We start from the raw sequence: 23,000 nt of genomic DNA on the forward strand, positions 1-23,000 counted from the left end.
CAGTACACACAAAATGTCTGCAACACTTGATCAATGCAACTCGCTGTAGGTGAGACAGATGAACCAGGTGTGATAAGAGTTAGTGTAAGAGGATAAGAGTTCCTGTAAGAGGATAAGAGTTCCTGTAAGATGATAAGAGTTAGTGTAAGAGGATAAGAGCTAGTGTAAGAGGATAAGAGTTCCTATAAGAGGATAAGAGTTAGTGTAAGAGGATACGAATTAGTGTAAGAGGATAAGAGTTAGTGTAAGAGGATAAGAGTTAGTGTAAGAGGATAAGAATTCCTGTAAGAGGATAAGAGTTAGTGTAAGAGGATAAGATTTCCTGTAAGAGGATAAGAGTTAGTGTAAGAGGATAAGAGTTAGTGTAAGAGGATAAGAGTTAGTATAAGAGGATAAGAGTTAGTGTAAGAGGATAAGAGCTAGTGTAAGAGGATAAGAGTTCCTATAAGAGGATAAGAGTTAGTGTAAGAGGATAAGAGTTAGTGTAAGAGGATAAGAGTTAGTGTAAGAGGATAAGAGTTAGTGTAAGAGGATAAGAGTTAGTGTAAGAGGATAAGAGTTCCTGTAAGAGGATAAGAGTTAGTGTAAGAGGATAAGAGTTCCTATAAGAGGATAAGAGTTAGTGTAAGAGGATACAAATTAGTGTAAGAGGATAAGAGTTAGTGTAACAGGATAAGAGTTAGTGTAAGAGGATAAGAGTTCCTGTAAGAGGATAGGAGTTAGTGTAAGAGGATAAGAGTTCCTGTAAGAGGATAAGAGTTAGTGTAAGAGGATAAGAGTTAGTGTAAGAGGATAAGAGATAAGAGGAGTAAGGATGTCACTACTCACCAGGGCACGGGTCACTGTTGCAGAAGTCGATGTGCACGTCATTACCCTCACACTGCCTGCCCCTGTGCTGGGGGGCGGGGCTGGCACAGAGGCGTGTCCGTTGTCTGGTTCCACCCCCACAGGAGACACTGCAGGCCCCCCAGCTCACCCACGATGACCACTTCCCATCCACTGGAGGGCAAGAGACAGAGTCAGGCCAAATCCCAAATCAACCCCAAGCCCCTACACTCTAAACACTTGAGTTCTGAGAAGATTTGATAGGTATAAGCAATCTGGTAGTAGTCCCTCCACAATTCAATCTGATAGGCCAGGTGAAAAAGAATACAGCACATCTTAAACTACAGCAGCACTGTCCCTGTCACCCTTAATTCCCAAACCATTTACCCCGACAGTGTCTTAGTTCCCAAACCATTTACAAGGACAGAGTCTTAGTTGCCAAACCATTTACCAGGACAGAGTCATAGTTCCCAAACCATTTACCAGGACAGAGTCTTAGTTGCCAAACCATTTACCAGGACAGTGTCTTAGTTGTCAAACCATTTACCAGGACAGAGTCATAGTTCCCAAACCATTTACCAGGACAGAGTCTTAGTTGCTAAACCATTTACCAGGACAGAGTCTTAGTTGCCAAACCATTTACCAGGACAGAGTCTTAGTTGTCAAACCATTTACCAGGACAGTGTCTTAGTTGCCAAACCATTTACCAGGACAGTGTCTCTCCTTGCAGAGTTGTGTCTGTGTGTCGGGGCCCTCACACGGTGGCCCATGGAATGAGGAAGGGGGGTTGTTACACAGACGCACTCTGGTCTGCATCCCTTTACCGCACGTCTCACTGCACGAGCTCCATGGCAACCACGCCCCCCAGTTACCTGCCACTGGGATAAGATAATCAATATGATCCGTGCTTGACCAATCATAATCTTTAATAATGTCTGATTCTATTGATTCCAATTCTATTTATTCTATCATTCTATGATTGTTTATCCAATGAGTGGAATGTACAGGAGTAGAGTGCTTGCCATGACCAGTACTCACCAGGGCAGGGCCTGATGCTACACATGATGGCCTCCACTGCCTTGCCCTCACAGGGTCTGCCCCCATGCTGCACGGAGGGGTTGGTGCAGGTGCGCACCCTGGTCCTGTTGCCCTGGCCACAGGTACGAGAACACTCTTCCCATGACGACCACTCTGACCAGTTACCATCCACTGCATGGACAGACACACAGGATACAGAGAGTAACACACACACGTGCACACACACACACACACACACTCACACACCGTGACTGGACTGACCTGGGCAGGGCTTGCCCTGGCAGCTGCGTGTCTCTGTGTCCGAATTGGCACAGTGGCGACCCCCGTTGGCAGGCAGGGGGTTGTTACACTGCCTCAGCCTCCGCTGAGTCCCGACACCACAGGACACACTGCAGGGGCCCCACTCCATCCATTCTGAGAACCCTCCGTGCACTGGGACAGGGCCACAGAGAGACAGGGTTAGGCATTGTCACCACACTCAATCATACTGTGTGCATCCCAGATAGCACCATATTCCCTCAAATAGCACCCTATTCCCTCAAATAGCACCCTATTCACAATTTACCAACCTCCTTTTTACCAGAGCCCTATGAAGCATGAGATCTGACTTCAGTATTCTTGTGGACTGGAGTACAGATATCAAAGCTATTTTGCTGTGCATTCTGGTATTTTAGCATAACCAGAGAGATAGACTGAAAACATTTTTCTAATCCAGTGTTTCTTAATCTATGGGTCGGGGCCCAAAGAGGGCCCTGGGCAGGTGAGAGGTGGGTCGCGAGTTGTGAAAATAAGCATTATTTTATTTAATTTTTACCTCTTTTTAAAAATACTTCTTCCCCCTTTTTCCCCAAAATTTTGTGATACTCAATTGGTAGTTACAGTCTTGTCCCATCACTGCAACTCCTGTACGGACTCGGAAGAGGGGAAGGTCGAGAGCCATGCGTCCTCCGAAACACGACCCTGCCAAGCCACGCTGCTTCTTGACACACTGCTCACTTAACCCGGAAGCCAGCCGCACCAATGTGTCGGAGGAAATCGATCGAACCCGGGTCTGTAGTGACGCCTCAAGCACTGCGATGTAAAGCCTTAAAATACGCTATCTTTAATCACAAACTATAACTATACGAACCCCTGGAAGTCACCTCCCCACAAAAGGTTGGGTTGACGTACAGTAGATAGCTAACTCACCTCTGACAGTGAGAGTGACTCTGACCAGCACAGAACCCAGGAGGTTCCTGGCCACACACTGGTACTCGGCCGTGTCTTCCTTCTGGGCGCTGGTCAGCCTCAGAGAGCCATTGGACAGGGTGGTGAAGCGCTCGTTGCCCAGGAGAGGGCTCCCCTGGCGGGACCACTCGATGACAGGAGTGGGCTCCCCTTCCGCCCGGCAGTTCAGTAGCACCGTGGTGCCAGCGTCTACCACCGTCTCTACCGGCTCTACTGTGATGGAGGGAGAGCCTGTTGGAGTACAGCATAACACATTAACTTTACTGTAACCTTTTTAACGTCTATGTGTGTCTTCTTTCAGAACACAACACGGGTGGAGGGAGAACCTGACAGAGGAGAGGTGGGGCATTACGGCATAGAACTGAATAGGATTACCACAAAGGATAACTATTTAGTTTACTTCATCTACTGTATACTCACTCTGCAGGGTGAGAGTGACACTCTTCTCCACCACCCCAGCATCGTTGGTGGCCACACACATATAGTTCCCTGCATCTTCATTCTGAGGAGACACAACAACAGTTAGCACTATCAACAAGATTAATCTAGACAATAACAGACTACAATGAATGTTCAGGGGAGAAGTATATGGTGGCACACAATTTGGCCAGCATCGTCCGGGTTTGGCCGGGGTAGGCCGTCATTGTAAATAAGAATTTGTTCTTAACTGACTATATATAGATATACTAGATACAGTATGTGAACTCTGTAATAGTGCTGTACCACAGTGATGTAGATATAGATATCCTAGATATTTGAACTCCGTAATAGTGCTGTACCACAGTGATGTAGATATAGATATACTAGATATTTGAACTCCGTAATAGTGCTGTACCACAGTGATGTAGATATAGATATACTAGATATGGTAACTCTGTAATAGTGCTGTACCACAGTGATGTAGATATAGATATACTAGATATTTGAACTCCGTAATAGTGCTGTACCACAGGGATGTAGATATAGATATACTAGATATTTGAACTCCGTAATAGTGCTGTACCACAGTGTTGTAGGTATAGATATACTAGATACAGTGTGTGAACTCTGTAATAGTGCTGTACCACAGTGATGTAGATATAGATATACTAGATATTTGAACTCCGTAATAGTGCTGTACCACAGTGTTGTAGATATAGATATACTAGATACAGTTTGTGAACTCTGTAATAGTGCTGTGCCACAGTGTTGTAGATATAGATATACTAGATATGTGAACTCTGTAATAGTGCTGTACCACAGTGTTGTAGATATAGATATACTAGATATGTGAACTCTAATAGTGCTCTACCACAGTGTTGTAGATATAGATATACTAGATATGTGAACTCGAATAGTGCTGTACCACAGTGTTGTAGATATAGATATACTAGATATGTGAACTCTAATAGTTCTGTACACAGTGTTGTAGAAATAGATATACTAGAAGTAAACTCTTTAACAACAGTGTCGTACCACGGTGCCGTAGATGGCCAGAGAACCGTTGTCCAGCTGGTGGATACGGTTGCTGATCTGGATGTTGACACCCTTCTTGCTCCACTGGATGGTGGGCAGGGGGTCTCCTCGTACCTCACAGTTTAGGATGGCGTTACCCCCCAGAGGCTCGATTCGGTTGGAGTGGAAGTCCCCGTCGATGATGGGGGGCTCTGGACACAACAACAGGGCAGGGTTTTAGTCAACCACATTCAGCTGTTACACAGGAGCTGGACAAAAAAGAAGAGCCACTAAGAAGAGTAAATTAGTGCTAGGTCACTGTTTTCTGCTCATAAACAGTAGTCTTTTAATAAAGCTCTTGATACAAATACAACATTTTGACCGTCATGGTAAACTGTGGGCTAATTAGGCCCAGTACTGACACAGGAGGGCCATATTTGGAAACAGGAAGGGATGTCACACCTTTGACGTAGACGAAGCCCAGGGACTTGATGGTTCCCACACGGTTCTCAGCAATACAGGAGTAGGTTCCCGAGTTGTCTTTGGTAACCCGCTCGATGACCAGCTCACTGTGTCCATTCACATGGTCATAGTGAGCTACAGGGACAGATTAGAGAGAGAGATGCCACCCTTAAATATTATCAACAGATCCAGTAGGAAATATTGGTACATAGGAAAAACTACAAGAATAGCAGACTGAATGTCAATTATAAGTCCAAAATATAAATGGCAAATATTTAATGTACAGAAAGAGTTGGCAGTTTCTCTTCTTTCTAAGCAGAGTGGGGGATGGTGAGGGGGGGGCGGGGCATACCTGGGATGATGATGTTGTTGAAGGCCCAGGTGATTTTAGGAGGGGGGATGCCGGTGACCCCACAGGCCATTACTAGGCGTTCTCCCTTGTTGAGGGCCATGTCTGCCAGCAACTCAGTGAAGGCAGGCTGGGTGTGGACGGACAAACGGACCGTCTGGCTGTCCTGACCTACCGTGTTAGTGGCCACACAGGTGTAGCTGCCCTCATCATCAGGCTGGGGAGGGGAAGGAAGGGGGCGAGGGAGAGAGAGAGAGAGAGAGAGACTGAATTTGTTCAGAAGTTAGTTGACAATTCTGATCTTTACGCTCTTCCATCCATTATGTAACTCCTAAGCCCTGGTCGTCTACTATGATCCCTTACCTGAGCGATGTCGATGACCAGCTCCCCAGAAGGCAGGATGGTGTACTCTCCAGAGGTGTCACTCAAGGGTGTCCCCTCCTTCTCCCAGGACAGGGTGGGCTGGGGGACCCCCTCTGCCACGCACGCTATCTGGGCCTGGCTGTTCTCCACCACAGACACCTCCGACTCCCCTCTACGGATAGAGGGAGGGACTGGAAGAAGGGAGAGAATGAGGGGAGATGTTCCCATATTACATTTTGCACAGGAACTGGACAAAAATAACAAAATCTACTTTTTTTTTTACTGCGTTAGACCGCTGAGCTAGAGCTAAAGCTAAGGCTTTCTCTTCTCAGCGTATATCACTAGTGAATGGCCAGTCCCATCATTCCTAGCATGATGACTCACTCTGTACAGTTAGGCTCATCTCCAGACTGCTGGTGCCAGCTGCGTTAGCTGCGGTGCAGGTGTATCGACCCGTGTCCCCGGGCTGGGCGAATGCTATCTGCAGAGACCCTGAGCTCAGGACCCGCTGGCGCACAGACTCGCTGAGAGGCTGCCCGTCTTTATGCCAGGCCATGGAGGGTGAGGGAGAGCCTTCAGCTTGGCACAGCATGGTGACAGAGGAGTCCAGGGTAACCAGGTAACTCTGGGTCTGGGAGCTGATCACTGGAGGGACTAGGGGAAGGAGGTATGGAGGTTAAAGGCAGGAGGGGATATTGCTGCCTATGGAGATACGTATACTGTGGAATGCAGTGTTTGGTTTTCGCCAGACATAATGGGACCCATCTCATCCAAAAAGTTGACTCAAGTTTGCCATAAAACACTTGGATGATCAAGACTCTTCGGAGAATGCTCTATGGACAGATGAGTAAAAAAAAATCATTTTTGGACGACATGGGTCCCATTATGCCTGGCGGAAACATAACACTGCATTCCACAGTAAGAACCTCATACCAATGGTCAAGCATGGTGGTGGCAGTGTGATGGTTTGGGGTCAAGCATGGTGGTGGCAGTGTGATGGTTTGGGGATGCTTTGCTGCCTCAGGACCTGGATGATTTACCCTAATAGAAAAAAACATTAATTCTGTTCTGTATCAGATAATTCTACAGGAGAATGTCAGGCCATCCATCTGTGAGCTGGAGCTGAAGAGTAGCTGGGTCATGCAGCAAGACAATCATCCAAAACACACAATCAAGTCTACATGAAAATGACTAAAAAGAAACACATTTGAAGTTTTGGAATGGCTTAGTCAAAGTCCAGACCTAATAACAATTGAGATGTTGTGGCAGGACATGAAACGAGCAGTTTATGCTTGAAACCCACAAATGTGGCTGAGTTAAAGCAGTTCTGCATGGAAGAGTGGCAAACATTCCTCCACAGCGACGTGAGAGACTGATCAACAACTACAGGAAGTGTCTGGTTGGAGTCATTACAGCTAAAAGGGGGCACAACCAGTTATTGACTGTAAAGTGGCAATTACTTTTTCACACAGGTGCATGAGGTGTTGCATAACCTTGTTTATGAAATAAATTAAATAAGTATGCAACTGTTGTGTTATTTGTTCATTCAGGTTCCCTTTATCTAATATTAGATTTTGGTTAAAGATATGATAACATTAGTATTAAAAAATATGGGGAGGTAGAGAAAATTAGGAAGTGGGCAAAGACTTTTTCACAGCACTGTATGACATACACTGAGTGTAGAAAACATTAAGAACACCTTCCTAGTATTGAGTTGCACCCCCTTTTCCCCACAGAACAGCCTCAATTCATCAGGTCATGGACTCTACAAGGTGTTGAAAGGGTTCCACAGGGATGCTGGCCCATGTTGACTCCAATGCTTCCCACAGTTGTGTCAAGTTAGCTGGATGTCCTTTGGGTGGTGGACCATTCATGATACACACGGGAAACTGTTGAGTGTGACAAACCCACTGGCGTTGCAGTTCTTGACACAAACCGGTGTGCCTGGTATCTACTACCATATGCTGTTCATAGGCACTTACATCTTTTGTCTTGCCCATTTACCCTCTGAATGGCCCACATACACAATCCATGTCTCAATTGTCTCAAGGCTTAAAAATAATTCTTTAACCTGTCTCCTCCCCTTCATCTACAGTGATGGAAGTGGATTTAATAAGGGATGTGAAGATTTGACGTCAATAAGGGATCATAGCCTTCACCTGGATTCACCTGGTCAGTCTGTCATGGAAAGAGCAGGAGCTCATAATGTTGTATACACTCAGTGTGTAACACTGTAGGAAAAGGAATTAAGACAGAAATTAAGGTGAACATTTCATGAGAATAGTAAAGTGGTGATAGTTTTGGGCCCACCTTGTACTCTGAGTTTGGTCTTGCCCAGAGCGGTGCCAGCAGGGTTCTGGGCCACACACATATATGTTCCTGAGTCTACCACAGCAGCTCTGGAGATCTGCAGCCCACCGTTAGGCAGCACGGTGAAGACACCTTCTAGTGGGACGAGGAGAGAAGCAGGGTTTGCAACAATATAAAACAGGCACAAACAGACAAGGTCAAACTAGGACACAGACAGGCAGGCAGACAGGCAGACAGGCAGACAGACAGTGCTGCCAGCCTACCGGTGCTGGGGATGTTGATGCCCTCTTTCTGCCAGGTGATGGTGGGAAGAGGGGAGCCAGTAGCTCTGCAGGGGAGGGTGATGGGGTTGTTAACGATCACATCCATAGTGGAGGGGTGGACCTGGATCACTGGCACCTCTGGAGAGAGAGAGAGAGAGAGAGAGAGAGAGAGAGAGAGAGAGAGAGAGAGAGAGAGAGAGAGAGAGAGAGAGAGACAGAAAGAGAGAGAGAGATAGACAGGAAGAGAGAGACAGAAAGAGAGAGAGAGACAGAAAGAGAGAGATAGGCAGAGATAGAATGAAAGAGAAAGGGAATGAAAGAGGAACAACCACAGAAACAATAACTTTGTGTGTTCCATAGCTATGTGTCAGAAAGAAAAATACATCTCTAAAAAGTCTTGGCGGACTTGGTGACATCATGTCCTTACCCTGTACAGTGAGCTGGACATGGCGATGGGCGGAGCCTGCTGCGTTCTTGGCCACACAGGAATAACGACCAGAGTGACTCAGCTCAGATGACGTGATCTCTATTGCACCTAGAGTGGACACACATCACATGGACCGCAGATAGAAGACTATAACACAGTGGTCATGAATACCCTTAGTGTGGCCACTGTACTCTAGTGAATTCAAGGAGTAGTCCAACTTAAACCCTGGTCAACACGTGACAGATAAATTGCCACGTCTGATTCACAAATGATTCACAAATGTCAGCCTATGGGCCCTGGTCAAAAATAGTGCACTATATAGGAAGTAGGATGCCATTTTGGGACACTCCCCACCTCTGTAGAGCTCCCAGTAGTAATAACAGAACCCAGCTCCCAGTACTAATAACAGAACCCAGCTCCCAGTAGTTATAACAGAACCCAGCTCCCAGTACTAATAACAGAACCCAGCTACCAGTAGTTATAACAGAACCCAGCTCGCAGTAGTAATAACAGAACCCAGCTCCCAGTAGTAATAACAGAACCCAGCTCCCAGTAGTAATAACAGAACCCAGCTCCCAGTAGTTATAACAGAACCCAGCTCCCAGTAGTTATAACATAACCCAGCTCCCAGTAGTAATAACAGAACCCAGCTCCCAGTAGTAATAACAGAACCCAGCTCTCAGTAATTAATAACAGAACCCAGCTCCCAGTAGTTATAACAGAACCCAGCTCCCATTAGTAATAACAGAACCCTGCTCCCAGTATTAATAACAGAGCCCAGCTCCCAGTAGTAATACCAGAACCCAGCTCCCAGTAGTAATAACAGAACCCAACTCCCAGTAGTTATAACAGAACCCAGCTCCCAGTAGTAATAACAGAACCCAGCTCCCAGTAGTAATAACAGAACCCAGCTCCCAGTAGTAATAACAGAACCCAGCTCCCAGTTGTAATAACAGAACCCAGCTCCCAGTAGTAATCACAGAACCCAGCTCCCAGTAGTAATAACAGAACCCAGCTCCCAGTAGTTATAACAGAACCCAGCTCCCAGTAGTAATAACAGAACCCAGCTCCCAGTAGTAATAACAGAACCCAGCTCCCAGTAGTTATAACAGAACCCAGCTCCCAGTACTAATAACAGAACCCAGCTCCCAGTAGTTATAACAGAACCCAGCTCCCAGTACTAATTACATGAACCCAGCTACCAGTAGTTATAACAGAACCCAGCTCCGAGTAGTAATAACAGAACCCAGCTCCCAGTAGTAATAACAGAACCCAGCTCCCAGTAGTAATAACAGAACCCAGCTCCCAGTAGTTATAACAGAACCCAGCTCCCAGTAGTTATAACAGAACCCAGCTCCCAGTAGTAATAACAGAACCCAGCTCCCAGTAGTAATAACAGAACCCAGCTCCCAGTACTAATAACAGAACTCAGCTCCCAGTAGTAATAACAGAAGCCAGCTCCCAGTAGTAATAACAGAACCCAGCTTCCAGTAGTAATAACAGAACCCAGCTACCAGTAGTAATAACAGAACCCAGCTCCCATTAGTAATAACAGAACCCAGCTCCCAGTAGTAATAACAGAACCCAGCTCCCAGTAGTAATAACAGAACCCAGCTCCCAGCAGTAATAACAGAACCCAGCAGTAATAACAGAACCCAGCTCCCAGTAGTAATAACAGAACCCAGCTACCAGTAGTAATAACAGAACCCAGCACCCAGTAGTAATAACAGAACCCAGCTCCCAGTAGTAATAACAGAACCCAACTCCCAGTAGTAATAACAGAACCCAGCTCCCAGTAGTAATAACAGAGCCCAGCTCCCAGTAGTAATAACAGAACCCAGCTCCCAGTAGTAATAACAGAACCCAGCTCCCAGCAGTAATAACAGAGCCCAGCTCCCAGTAGTAATACCAGAACTCAGCTCCCAGTAGTAATAACAGAACCCAACTCCCAGTAGTTATAACAGAACCCAGCTCCCAGTAGTAATAACATAACCCAGCTCCCAGTAGTAATAACAGAACCCAGCTCCCAGTAGTAATAACAGAACCCAGCTCCCAGTTGTAATAACAGAACCCAGCTCCCAGTAGTAATAACAGAACCCAGCTCCCAGTAGTAATAACAGAACCCAGCTCCCAGTAGTTATAACAGAACCCAGCTCCCAGTAGTAATAACAGAACCCAGCTCCCAGTAGTAATAACAGAACCCAGCTCCCAGTAGTTATAACAGAACCCAGCTCCCAGTTGTAATAACAGAACCCAGCTCCCAGTAGTAATAACAGAACCCAGCTACCAGTAGTAATAACAGAACCCAGCTCCCAGTAGTAATAACAGAACCCAGCTCCCAGTAGTTATAACAGAACACAGCTCCCAGTAGTTATAACAGAACCCAGCTACCAGTAGTTATAACAGAACCCAGCTCCAGTAGTTATAACAGAACCCAGCTCCCAGTAGTTATAACAGAACCCAGCTCCCAGTAGTTATAACAGAACCCAGCTCCCAGTAGTAATAACATAACCCAGCTTCCAGTAGATATAACAGAACCCAGCTCCCAGTAGTTATAACAGAACCCAGCTCCCAGTAGTTATAACAGAACCCAGCTCCCAGTAGTAATAACAGAACCCAGCTCCCAGTAGTTATAACAGAACCCAGCTCCCAGTAGTTATAACAGAACCCAGCTCCCAGTAGTAATAACAGAACCCAGCTCCCAGTAGTAATAACAGAACCCAGCTCCCAGTAGTTATAACAGAACCCAGCTCCCAGTAGTTATAACAGAACCCAGCTCCCAGTAGTTATAACAGAACCCAGCTCCCGGTAGTTATAACAGAACCCAGCTCCCAGTAGTAATAACAGAACCCAACTCCCAGTAGTAATAACAGAACCCAGCTCCCAGTAGTAATAACAGAGCCCAGCTCCCAGTAGTAATACCAGAACCCAGCTCCCAGTAGTAATAACAGAACCCAACTCCCAGTAGTTATAACAGAACCCAGCTCCCAGTAGTAATAACAGAACCCAGCTCCCAGTAGTAATAACAGAACCCAGCTCCCAGTAGTAATAACAGAACCCAGCTCCCAGTTGTAATAACAGAACGCAGCTCCCAGTAGTAATAACAGAACCCAGCTCCCAGTAGTAATAACAGAACCCAGCTCCCAGTAGTTATAACAGAACCCAGCTCCCAGTAGTAATAACAGAACCCAGCTCCCAGTAGTAATAACAGAACCCAGCTCCCAGTAGTTATAACAGAACCCAGCTCCCAGTTGTAATAACAGAACCCAGCTCCCAGTAGTAATAACAGAACCCAGCTCCCAGTAGTAATAACAGAACCCAGCTCCCAGTAGTAATAACAGAACCCAGCTCCCAGTAGTTATAACAGAACCCAGCTCCCAGTAGTTATAACAGAACCCAGCTACCAGTAGTAATAACAGAACCCAGCTCCCAGTAGTTATAACAGAACCCAGCTCCCAGTAGTTATAACAGAACCCAGCTCCCAGTAGTAATAACATAACCCAGCTTCCAGTAGATATAACATAACCCAGCTCCCAGTAGATATAACAGAACCCAGCTCCCAGTAGTTATAACAGAACACAGCTCCCAGTAGTTATAACAGAACCCAGCTACCAGTAGTAATAACAGAACCCAGCTCCCAGTAGTTATAACAGAACCCAGCTCCCAGTAGTTATAACAGAACCCAGCTCCCAGTAGTTATAACAGAACCCAGCTCCCAGTAGTTATAACAGAACCCAGCTCCCGGTAGTTATAACAGAACCCAGCTCCCAGTAGTAATAACAGAACCCAGCTCCCAGTAGTAATAACAGAGCCCAGCTCCCAGTAGTAATAACAGAACCCAGCTCCCAGTAGTAATAACAGAGCCCAGCTCCCAGTAGTAATAACAGAACCCAGCTCCCAGTAGTAATAACAGAACCCAGCTCCCAGCAGTAATAACAGAGCCCAGCTCCCAGTAGTAATACCAGAACTCAGCTCCCAGTAGTAATAACAGAACCCAACTCCCAGTAGTTATAACAGAACCCAGCTCCCAGTAGTAATAACATAACCCAGCTCCCAGTAGTAATAACAGAACCCAGCTCCCAGTAGTAATAACAGAACCCAGCTCCCAGTTGTAATAACAGAACCCAGCTCCCAGTAGTAATAACAGAACCCAGCTCCCAGTAGTAATAACAGAACCCAGCTCCCAGTAGTTATAACAGAACCCAGCTCCCAGTAGTAATAACAGAACCCAGCTCCCAGTAGTAATAACAGAACCCAGCTCCCAGTAGTTATAACAGAACCCAGCTCCCAGTTGTAATAACAGAACCCAGCTCCCAGTAGTAATAACAGAACCCAGCTCCCAGTAGTTATAACAGAACACAGCTCCCAGTAGTTATAACAGAACCCAGCTACCAGTAGTAATAACAGAACCCAGCTCCCAGTAGTTATAACAGAACCCAGCTCCCAGTAGTTATAACAGAACCCAGCTCCCAGTAGTAATAACATAACCCAGCTTCCAGTAGATATAACAGAACCCAGCTCCCAGTAGTTATAACAGAACCCAGCTCCCAGTAGTTATAACAGAACCCAGCTCCCAGTAGTAATAACAGAACCCAGCTCCCAGTAGTTATAACAGAACCCAGCTCCCAGTAGTTATAACAGAACCCAGCTCCCAGTAGTAATAACAGAACCCAGCTCCCAGTAGTAATAACATAACCCAGCTCCCAGTAGTTATAACAGAACCCAGCTCCCAGTAGTAATAACAGAACCCAACTCCCAGTAGTAATAACAGAACCCAGCTCCCAGTAGTAATAACAGAACCCAACTCCCAGTAGTAATAACAGAACCCAGCTCCCAGTAGTTATAACAGAACCCAACTCCCAGTAGTTGTAACAGAACCCAGCTCCCAGTAGTTATAACAGAACCCAGCTCCCAGTAGTAATAACAGAACCCAACTCCCAGTAGTAATAACAGAACCCATCTCCCAGTAGTAATAACAGAACCCAACTCCCAGCAGTAATAACAGAACCCAGCTCTCAGTAGTAATAACAGAACCCAACTCCCAGTAGTAATAACAGAACCCAGCTCCCAGTAGTAATAACAGAACCCAGCTCCCAGTAGTAATAACAGAACCCAACTCCCAGTAGTAATAACAGAACCCAGCTCCCAGTAGTAATAACAGAACCCAACTCCCAGTAGTAATAACAGAACCCAGCTCCCAGTAGTTATAACAGAACCCAGCTCCCAGTAGTTATAACAGAACCCAGCTCCCAGTAGTTATAACAGAACCCAACTCCCAGTAGTAATAACAGAACCCAACTCCCAGTAGTTATAACAGTCTAACCAGGATGTTGTGATCCTTCTCCTCCTCTCAACACCCAGCAGTAATAACAGAACCCAGCTCCCAGTAGTAGTAACAGAACCCAGCTCCCAGTAGTAATAACAGAACCCAACTCCCAGTAGTAATAACAGAACCCAGCTCCCAGTAGTTATAACAGAACCCAGCTCCCAGTAGTTATAACAGAACCCAGTTCCCAGTAGTTATAACAGAACCCAACTCCCAGTAGTAATAACAGAACCCAACTCCCAGTAGTTATAACAGTCTAACCAGGATGTTGTGATCCTTCTCCTCCTCTCAACACCCAGCAGTAATAACAGAACCCAGCTCCTAGTAGTTATAACAGTCTAACCAGGATGTTGTGATCCTTCTCCTCCTCTCAACACCCAGCAGTAATAACAGAACCCAGCTCCCAGTAGTTATAACAGTCTAACCAGGATGTTGTGATCCTTCTCCTCCTCTCAACACCCAGCAGTAATATCTATAATAATGAACAGTCTAACCTGAGGACAGGATGCTGTAACTGTTCCCCTCCTTGGGGAGTTTCATCCCATCTTTACTCCACTGCAGCATGGGCTCTGGGACTCCTGACGCAGTGCAGCCAATCACCAGTGGGGACAGTCTGCTCACCACCAGCTCTGTGGCTTCATCCGCTATGGAGGGAGGAACTGCAGAGGAAGAGACTGCTTTTACCAAACTGGACTTCAGTGCTATTGAAGATGTCCATTTAGAAAGTCAGCTTGAAAATACTGATAAGGAATCAATCAGAACCATTGAAATCAACTGACTCCACTGTCATTAAAATGATATTCAAGCCAACATTTAAAAAACATGTAAATAACATCAATGTCACGACTTCGGCTCCTCTCCCTGTTCAGGCGGTGCTCGGCAGTCGTCGTTGCCGGTCTACTAGCTGCCACCGATCCATTTTTTCCTTTTCGTCTGTGTCTGTCTGTATTGTTTACACCTGTGTCCTATTAGTTGATTTATTAGTTGATTAACAATCCATCTGTGTTCAGATGGTCTCCCGTACTGTAAGTACTCACCCTGGACAGTGAGCTGTATGGCTCTGGCCTCCTCTCCTGCCTCGTTAGACACCACACACTCATACTCAGCTGTGTCCTCCACTGTGGGGGCTATGACCACCAGAGAACCTGACGACAATAACCTGGAGACAACAGAGAGGGATCGGAAGCTTCAGACCATGTTTTGGGGTTCTGAGAACTTTCTGTCAGTCTAAGAACTGATCTCAGAGTATTATGAGATGAGAGCAACAAGAGGTAAGAAACAGAGAGAGAAGAAAACACTTGTTTCAACCTGTACATATTCTGGTTGTGGTCTGTGTTGAGTGTTTGACCGTTCTTGGTCCAGCTGACCGTGGGCTTGGGGATGCCCGTAGCCTCGCAGGAGAGGGTAGTCTGAACGTTCACTGTCACGGTTATGTTGGTGGGACCGCGGGAGATAGAGGGGGGAACTAGAACACAATGGATAGGCGTGAAATTCATTCATTAAATGTGTGTGTGTGTGTATATGTGTGTGAGAGGCTCAGCCCTCTTCTCACCGTGGACTTGCAGGTCGACTCTCTTGCGTTGTGTCCCAGCCTGGTTGGTGGCCATACACAGATACCTTCCTGTATCAGTCACCTGGGCTGAGGGGACGTGGAGCGAGCCATCCTCAGCAAACATGTACCTGTGCAGGACCGGCGTGTGGACACACATTTAGGATAATGTCTCATTGTAAATATCATATCCGAGTCTTAAAACTTGCATTTTTGCCATGTATCTTCAATGTTGAGTGTCTGACACAAATCCTGCGTATAGCATATTATAAACAGGGTAGTTTGAAAACTGGACGCTGATTGGCCAAAACAACAGCATTCAACACTTCATATAACATGTAACGACATCATCAGTGTGCGACGTGGTCTGACCTGGGGTTGGTTCCTGCCAGTATGGCTCCATGTTTCCTCCAGGTGACACGGGGGGCGGGCACTCCACTCACGATACATTCCAACACCACAGGCTGGTCTATGTGGACGGCTACAGTCAGAGGGCCCTCTGCTATGGTGGGAGCAACTGAAAACACACACACATCTTAGGTCCCACTACCATTCTTTAGAGGCTCTAAGCACAGGACCAGCCATATTAAATAGGATAATGATGTCATTGTCTCTGACTCTCTCTGAGTTCTGTACCATTAACAGCCAGGTTGAACTGTCGTGTGGTCTTGCCAGCAATGTTGCTGGCTACACATGTGTACTGAGCTCCATCCCCCAGCTCAGCCATATTGATCTGGAGGTAACGCGCATTGGACAGTATACGCACACGAGGGGAGGCCTACGGAGAGAGGAGAGGGACATCAGGCCTGTGTCTGTACACAAGCACACACACATGTTCACGCACGCACGCACACACACACACACACACACACACACACACACACACACAGAGGACAGGTGTGTTATTTACCTGGAGTGGTTTGCCGTCTTTGAGCCATGTGAGTGCTGGGGGAGGGACAGCGTCTGACTTGCACTCCAGAGTCACCTGTCTGTTCTGCAGCACTGACACATTCTGTGGCGTGCTCTCCCCAGCGATGTTAGGGGGAACTGGGAAGATATCATCACCACAACACAGTTAGAACATGAAATAACATGTTACATTAAAAAGCAACAACTCATTATTAGGTCCAGTAGTATGCCCTGGTCAGGTCACATACACGATATAACTTCATTACCCACCATGCACACGGACCAGGAAGTCTTTATCGTCGTCTCCTGCAGGACTGTTGGCCAGACAGGTGTACCTCCCTGTGTCCTCCAGCTGTGGCGTGAAAGAGAAGTTATGTGTGAAATCAGACAAAATTTATATTGGGAAAAAAAAGAGAGCTCTTTCCTACAATCAGATTACGCCCTCAAACCTCACTACTTCTGAACAGGAGGGATGGAGCTCAATGAGTCCCTTCTGGGCTTTTTAGGTCCATCTCTGTCCCTCCCTCTCACCTGTGGGGAGGAGATCCTGAGCACCTCCCCTCCTCTGAAGACGCGCAGGCTGTCTGTCTGGGGGAGCGGCCGTCCGTCCTTCATCCAGGTGAGGGTGGGGGCGGGGATACCTGTGGCTTCACACAGCAGCTCCAGAACATGGTTCACTACCACAGACACCTCCGCTGCCACGCCCGAACCGTTGATACGAGGGGGGTCTGAGAGAGGCATTATACATTTTAGTCGTTTAGCAGACGCTCTCTCAAACACTGTCTGTCTGTCTGTCTGTCCGTCCGTCTGTCTGTGTCTGCCTGTCTGTCTGTCGGTGTGTGTATGTATGTCTGTCTGTCTGTCTGGCTGGCTGGCTGGCTGGCTGTGTCTGTCTGTCTGTCTGTCTGTCTGTCTGTCTGTCTGTCTGTCTGTCTGTCGGTCTGTCTGTCGGTGTGTGTATGTCTGCCTGCCTATTTGTTTGTCTGTCTGTGTGTGTATATCTGTCTGACTGTCTTTAAGATAGAAAGATGACCCCACTCTCAGACAGACAGACAGACAGTACATATACAGACATAGACACATGCAGTACCAGTATCATTCAAGGGTTTTTCTTTATTTTTACTATTTTCTACATTGTAGAATAATAGTGAAGACATCAACACCATGAAATAACACATACGGAATCTTGTAGTAACCAAAAAAGTGTTAAACAAATCAAAATATATTTTATATTTGAGGTTCTTCAAAGTAGCCACCATTTGCCTTGATGACAGCTTTGCACACTTTTGGCATCCTCTCGAGTTCCAACATATGGTGAGCACTTGTCGGCTGCTTTTCCTTCACTCTGCGGTCTAACTCATCCCAAACCATCTCAATTGGGTTGAGGTCGGGGGATTGTGGAGGCCAGGTCATCTGATGCAGCACTTCATCACTCTCCTTCTTGGTCAAATAGCCCTTACACAGCCTGGAGGTGTGTTGGGTCATTGTCCTGTTGAAAATGATAGTCCCACTAAGTGAAAACCAGATGGGATGGCGTATCGCTGCAGAATGCTGTGGTAGCCATGCTGGTTAAGAGTGCCTTGAATTCTAAATAAATCACAGACAGTGTCACCATCAAAGCACCCCTACAACCATCATACCTCCTCCTCCAAGCTTCACGGTGGGAACCACACATGTAGAGATCATCCGTTCACCTACTCTGTGTCTCACAAAGCCATGGCGGTTGGAACCAAAAATCTCAAATTTGGACTCATCAGACCAAAGGACAGATTTCCACCGGTCTAATGTCCATTGCTTGCGTTTCTTGGCCCAAGCATGTCTCTTATTATTATTGGTGTCCTTTAGTTTCTTTGCAGCAATTCGACCATGAAGGCCTGATCAACACAGTCTCCTCTGGACAGTTGATGTTGAGATGTGTTTCTTGAACTCTGTGAAGCATTTATTTGGGCTGCAATCTGAGGTGCAGTTAACGCTAATTACCTCTGGGTTCTCTTTTCCTGTGGCGGTCCTCATGAGAGCCAGTTTCATCATAGCGCTTGATGGTTTTTGCGACTGCACTTGAAGTTCTTGACATTTTCCATATTGACTGACCTTCATTGTCTTAAAGTAATGATGGACTGTTGTTTCTCTTTGCTTATTTGAGCTGTTCTTTCCATAATATGGACTTGGTCTTTTACCAAATAGGGCTATCTTCTGTATACCACCCCTACAGTGTATACCATATACAGTGTCACAGCACAACTGATTGGCTCAAATGCAGTAAGAAGGAAAGAAATTCCACAAATTAACTTTTAACAAGGCACACCTGTTAATTTAAATGCATTCCAGGTGACCACCTCATGAAGCTGGTTGAGAGAATGCCAAGAGTGTGCAAAGCTGTCATCAAGGCAAAGGGTGGCTACTTTGAAGAATCTCAAATACAAAATATATTTCAATTTTTTTAACACGTTTTTGTTTATGTCACGATCATCATAATAAGTGGACCAAAGCACAGCGTGATCTGGGTTCCACATCTTTATTACTGTGTGAAACTCAAAGCAAAACAAAACAATAAACCAACAAACCAAACGTGAAGAAAATGCAGTGCTCACATACACTACACACAAAAACAAGATCCCACAAAGCACAAAGGGGAAATGGCTGCCTAAATATGATCCCCAATCAAAGACAACGGTAAACAGCTGCCTCTGATTGGGGACCATACCAGGCCAACATAGAAATATAATTACCTAGATGACCCACCCTAGTCACACCCCGACCTAACCAACATAGAGAATAAAAAGCTCTCTATGGTCAGGGCGCGACAGGTTACTACATGATTCCATATGTGTCTTCACTATTATTCTACAATGTAGAAAATAGTAAAAATAAAGAAAAACCCTTGAGTGAGTGAGTAGGTGTGAGTAGGTGTGTCCAAACGATTGACTGCTACTGTACATGTACTCCCACTCACCCAGTACTTTGAGGTGGAAGTGTCGGCTGGCTTGGCCAGCGCTGTTTCTTGCCACACAGGTGTAGCGTCCCGTATCCTCCACCCTGGCCTGGATGATCTGTACCGTGGTGCCCACATTGAGCAGCTTGATGTGGGGTCCAGGGACCAGGGCCTCCCCCTCTCTCATCCAGGACATGGAGGGGCTTGGAGTTCCATCAGCTATACATAGTAGGGAGGCCAGGTTCCCTCTCACCACCGTCACGTCCTCCTTACTCCCCACCCCATCCAGGCTGGGAGGAACTGCAAGGGCAGATAACATCACAGTGTTTATCTAACTCATCTAGCAGCTGGGCCCCATGACAAGGGCATATATTGCAAAAGCAGGACCGTATTGGGTTAGTGAGGGTTTTGGAGTTGGGGGGGGGGGGTATTGTGATATTTTGTATACTGTTATTAACGTATTGTGTTGAACTCACCGTGAACCTGTAGGTTGTAGTGCCTGTTGTCCACACCAGCCCTGTTGGATGCCACACAGGTAAAGGTGCCGCCATCTGAGAGTTGAGCCCTCGCAATCCTGACAGAGGCAGAATGGAGCAACACATTAATCCTGACAGAGAGGCAGAATGGAGCTACACATTAATCCTGACAGAGGCAGAATGGGACAACACATTAATCCTGACAGAGAGGCAGAATGGAACAACACATTAATCCTGACAGAGAGGCAGAATGGAGCTACACATTAATCCTGACAGAGGCAGAATGGGACAACACATTAATCCTGACAGAGGCAGAATGGAGCTACACATTAATCCTGACAGAGGCAGAATGGAACAACACATTAATCCTGACAGAGAGGCAGAATGGAGCAACACATTAATCCTGACAGAGGCAGAATGGAACAACACATTAATCCTGACAGAGAGGCAGAATGGAGCAACACATTAATCCTGACAGAGGCAGAATGGAGCAACACATTAATCCTGACAGAGGCAGAATGGAGCAACACATTAATCCTGACAGAGGCAGAATGGAGCAACACATTAATCCTGACAGAGGCAGAATGGAGCAACACATTAATCCTGACAGAGGCAGAATGGAGCAACACATTAATCCTGACAGAGAGGCAGAATGGAGCAACACATTAATCCTGACAGAGGCAGAATGGAGCAACACATTAATCCTGACAGAGGCAGAATGGAGCAACACATTAATCCTGACAGAGGCAGAATGGTGCTACACATTAATCCTGACAGAGGCAGAATGGTGCTACACATTAATCCTGACAGAGGCAGAATGGAGCAACACATTAATCCTGACAGAGGCAGAATGGAGCAACACATTAATCCTGACAGAGGCAGAATGGTGCTACACATTAATCCTGACAGAGAGGCAGAATGGAGCAACACATTAATCCTGACAGAGGCAGAATGGAGCAACACATTAATCCTGACAGAGAGGCAGAATGGTGCTACACATTAATCCTGACAGAGACAGAATGGAGCAACACATTAATCCTGACAGAGGCAGAATGGAGCAACACATTAATCCTGACAGAGAGGCAGAATGGTGCTACACATTAATCCTGACAGAGAGGCAGAATGGAATGAAATAGTAGCCCTTTCCTGCAGTCTAATGACCTAGTGACCTCATAGGTGGAATGTTATAAATATTTGACATAATTTCTTAATTAATAATAATTATTTCAAAAAACCCGCAGAAAATCCAGTATTTCTATGTCAGTCTTCTGTGATGTATATAAAGTGTAATATGGGGTTGCAAACTCAAAATGTAATACATTTCATGTCTATATCTGACATGGTACAGGTGTCTTCTTTTTTTAAAGTCCATAACCATGTGTGTGAGGTGTATACTTTTGTTTGAAAGTAGATTTGTTTAAGAAACACTCTGTGTGACCCTGATTTAGCCCACTGCATTAAAAGGTCAAACTACTGTGTGGCCCTGATTTAGCCCACTGCATTAAAAGGTCAAACTACTGTGTGACCCTGATTTAGCCCACTGCATTAAAAGGTCAAACTACTGTGTGACCCTGAGTTAGCCCACTGCAGTAAAAGGTCAAACTACCGTGTGGCCCTGATTTAGCCCACTGCAGTAAAAGGTCAAACTACTGTGTGGCCCTGATTTAGCCCACTGCAGTAAAAGGTCAAACTACTGTGTGACCCTGATTTAGCCCACTGCAGTAAAAGGTCAAACTACTGTGTGGCCCTGATTTAGCCCACTGCAGTAAAAGGTCAAACTACTGTGTGGCCCTGATTTAGCCCACTGCAGTAAAAGGTCAAACTACTGTGTGGCCCTGATTTAGCCCACTGCAGTAAAAGGTCAAACTACTGTGTGGCCCTGATTTAGCCCACTGCAGTAAAAGGTCAAACTACTGTGTGGCCCTGATTTAGCCCACTGCAGTAAAAGGTCAAACTACTGTGTGGCCCTGATTTAGCCCACTGCAGTAAAAGGTCAAACTACTGTGTGACCCTGATTTAGCCCACTGCAGTAAAAGGTCAAACTACTGTGTGACCCTGATTTAGCCCACTGCAGTAAAAGGTCAAACTACTGTGTGACCCTGATTTAGCCCACTGCAGTAAAAGGTCAAACTACTGTGTGACATACAGTACAACTATTTGAAACAGTATACAGAATAAATCAGTATTCATGTAACAGTTTTAAATACATTGCTCTTTCCTTTATATATGTATATTGAAAGACAGAGTACATTCCATACAGAATCCGATATATAACCACTCAACCCCAGACCTACCTGAGCACCTGTCCGCCAGAGAGCAGGCGTATCTGTGAGGAGACGGGGAGAGGCAGTCCGTTCTTCAGCCAGTTGAGCTGAGGTGGAGGGTAGCCCACGGCAACACACTCTATGTTGATGGAGCTGTCTAGAACGGTGGTCAAATCCACAGCCGTATCACTGTTCCCCTTGATCACAGGAGGCACTATGGACACACACACACACACAAACGAAAGAGGACAGAAGATGGAAAGAAGAAAGGAGGGAGAGAGAGAGAAAAACTCTTCATTCACAAAGTAAGGAATACATGCATGGAAGAGAGAGGCTGAGAGAGAGTTAAACTCACCATAGACATTGAGGTTGAATATCCGGTCCTCTTCTCCAGCCTTGTTGGTGGCTACACAGGTGTACTTCCCACTGTCAGAGGTGTGAGCTCCAGACACAGTCAGAGTGCTGCCATCTAGACTGATCCTGGATAGAATGAGGATGCAAACAAAGCATTAATATTAATATAGAGAAACATCAGAAACCCCATGGACGTCATCCCAGTTCCTCTGTCCAGATCCTTTCAATCTCAGAGTAGCTCCACCTTCCTTAGATAGGCTACGTCCAATTTTAGCCATTTTGATAGACCTCTCAGATATCCTAAGTGGCTAGGAGATAGGGGTTTAGGGGCTAGGAGCTAGGAGTTAGGGGCTAGGAGCTACGGGTTAGGGGCTAGGAGATAGGGGTTAGGGGCTAGGAGTTAGGGGTCTAGGTGCTAGGGGTTAGGGGATAGGAGCTAGGAGATAGGGGTTAGGGGCTAGGAGATAGGGGTTAGGGGCTAGGAGCTAGGGG

The 23,000-nt window shown here is 46.1% G+C and overlaps 1 protein-coding gene across 1 annotated transcript in view; it reads right to left on the minus strand.

Moving 5' to 3' along the window:
• The window catches only part of hmcn1 (hemicentin 1), a 238,272-nt gene that overhangs the window by 29,406 nt on the left and 185,866 nt on the right, over positions 1–23,000 (minus strand). The window contains exons 64-90 of the mRNA XM_031838031.1: positions 22,510–22,634; positions 22,185–22,368; positions 19,891–19,988; positions 19,436–19,714; positions 17,014–17,210; positions 16,753–16,834; positions 16,484–16,620; positions 16,210–16,351; positions 15,946–16,090; positions 15,577–15,704; positions 15,333–15,489; positions 15,062–15,183; positions 14,519–14,683; positions 8,699–8,806; positions 8,272–8,409; positions 8,009–8,143; positions 6,083–6,352; positions 5,699–5,889; positions 5,339–5,552; positions 4,987–5,121; positions 4,546–4,736; positions 3,511–3,592; positions 3,052–3,321; positions 2,125–2,295; positions 1,864–2,034; positions 1,533–1,703; positions 829–999 (exon numbers count right to left, since the gene is read on the minus strand). Coding sequence (XP_031693891.1) covers positions 829–999; positions 1,533–1,703; positions 1,864–2,034; positions 2,125–2,295; positions 3,052–3,321; positions 3,511–3,592; positions 4,546–4,736; positions 4,987–5,121; positions 5,339–5,552; positions 5,699–5,889; positions 6,083–6,352; positions 8,009–8,143; positions 8,272–8,409; positions 8,699–8,806; positions 14,519–14,683; positions 15,062–15,183; positions 15,333–15,489; positions 15,577–15,704; positions 15,946–16,090; positions 16,210–16,351; positions 16,484–16,620; positions 16,753–16,834; positions 17,014–17,210; positions 19,436–19,714; positions 19,891–19,988; positions 22,185–22,368; positions 22,510–22,634 — 4,379 coding nt within the window. The remainder of the gene's footprint in view (positions 1–828; positions 1,000–1,532; positions 1,704–1,863; positions 2,035–2,124; positions 2,296–3,051; positions 3,322–3,510; positions 3,593–4,545; positions 4,737–4,986; positions 5,122–5,338; positions 5,553–5,698; positions 5,890–6,082; positions 6,353–8,008; positions 8,144–8,271; positions 8,410–8,698; positions 8,807–14,518; positions 14,684–15,061; positions 15,184–15,332; positions 15,490–15,576; positions 15,705–15,945; positions 16,091–16,209; positions 16,352–16,483; positions 16,621–16,752; positions 16,835–17,013; positions 17,211–19,435; positions 19,715–19,890; positions 19,989–22,184; positions 22,369–22,509; positions 22,635–23,000) is intronic.

Source organism: Oncorhynchus kisutch, linkage group LG13 (assembly GCF_002021735.2).
Source record: "Oncorhynchus kisutch isolate 150728-3 linkage group LG13, Okis_V2, whole genome shotgun sequence".
Lineage (NCBI taxonomy): Eukaryota > Metazoa > Chordata > Actinopteri > Salmoniformes > Salmonidae > Oncorhynchus > Oncorhynchus kisutch.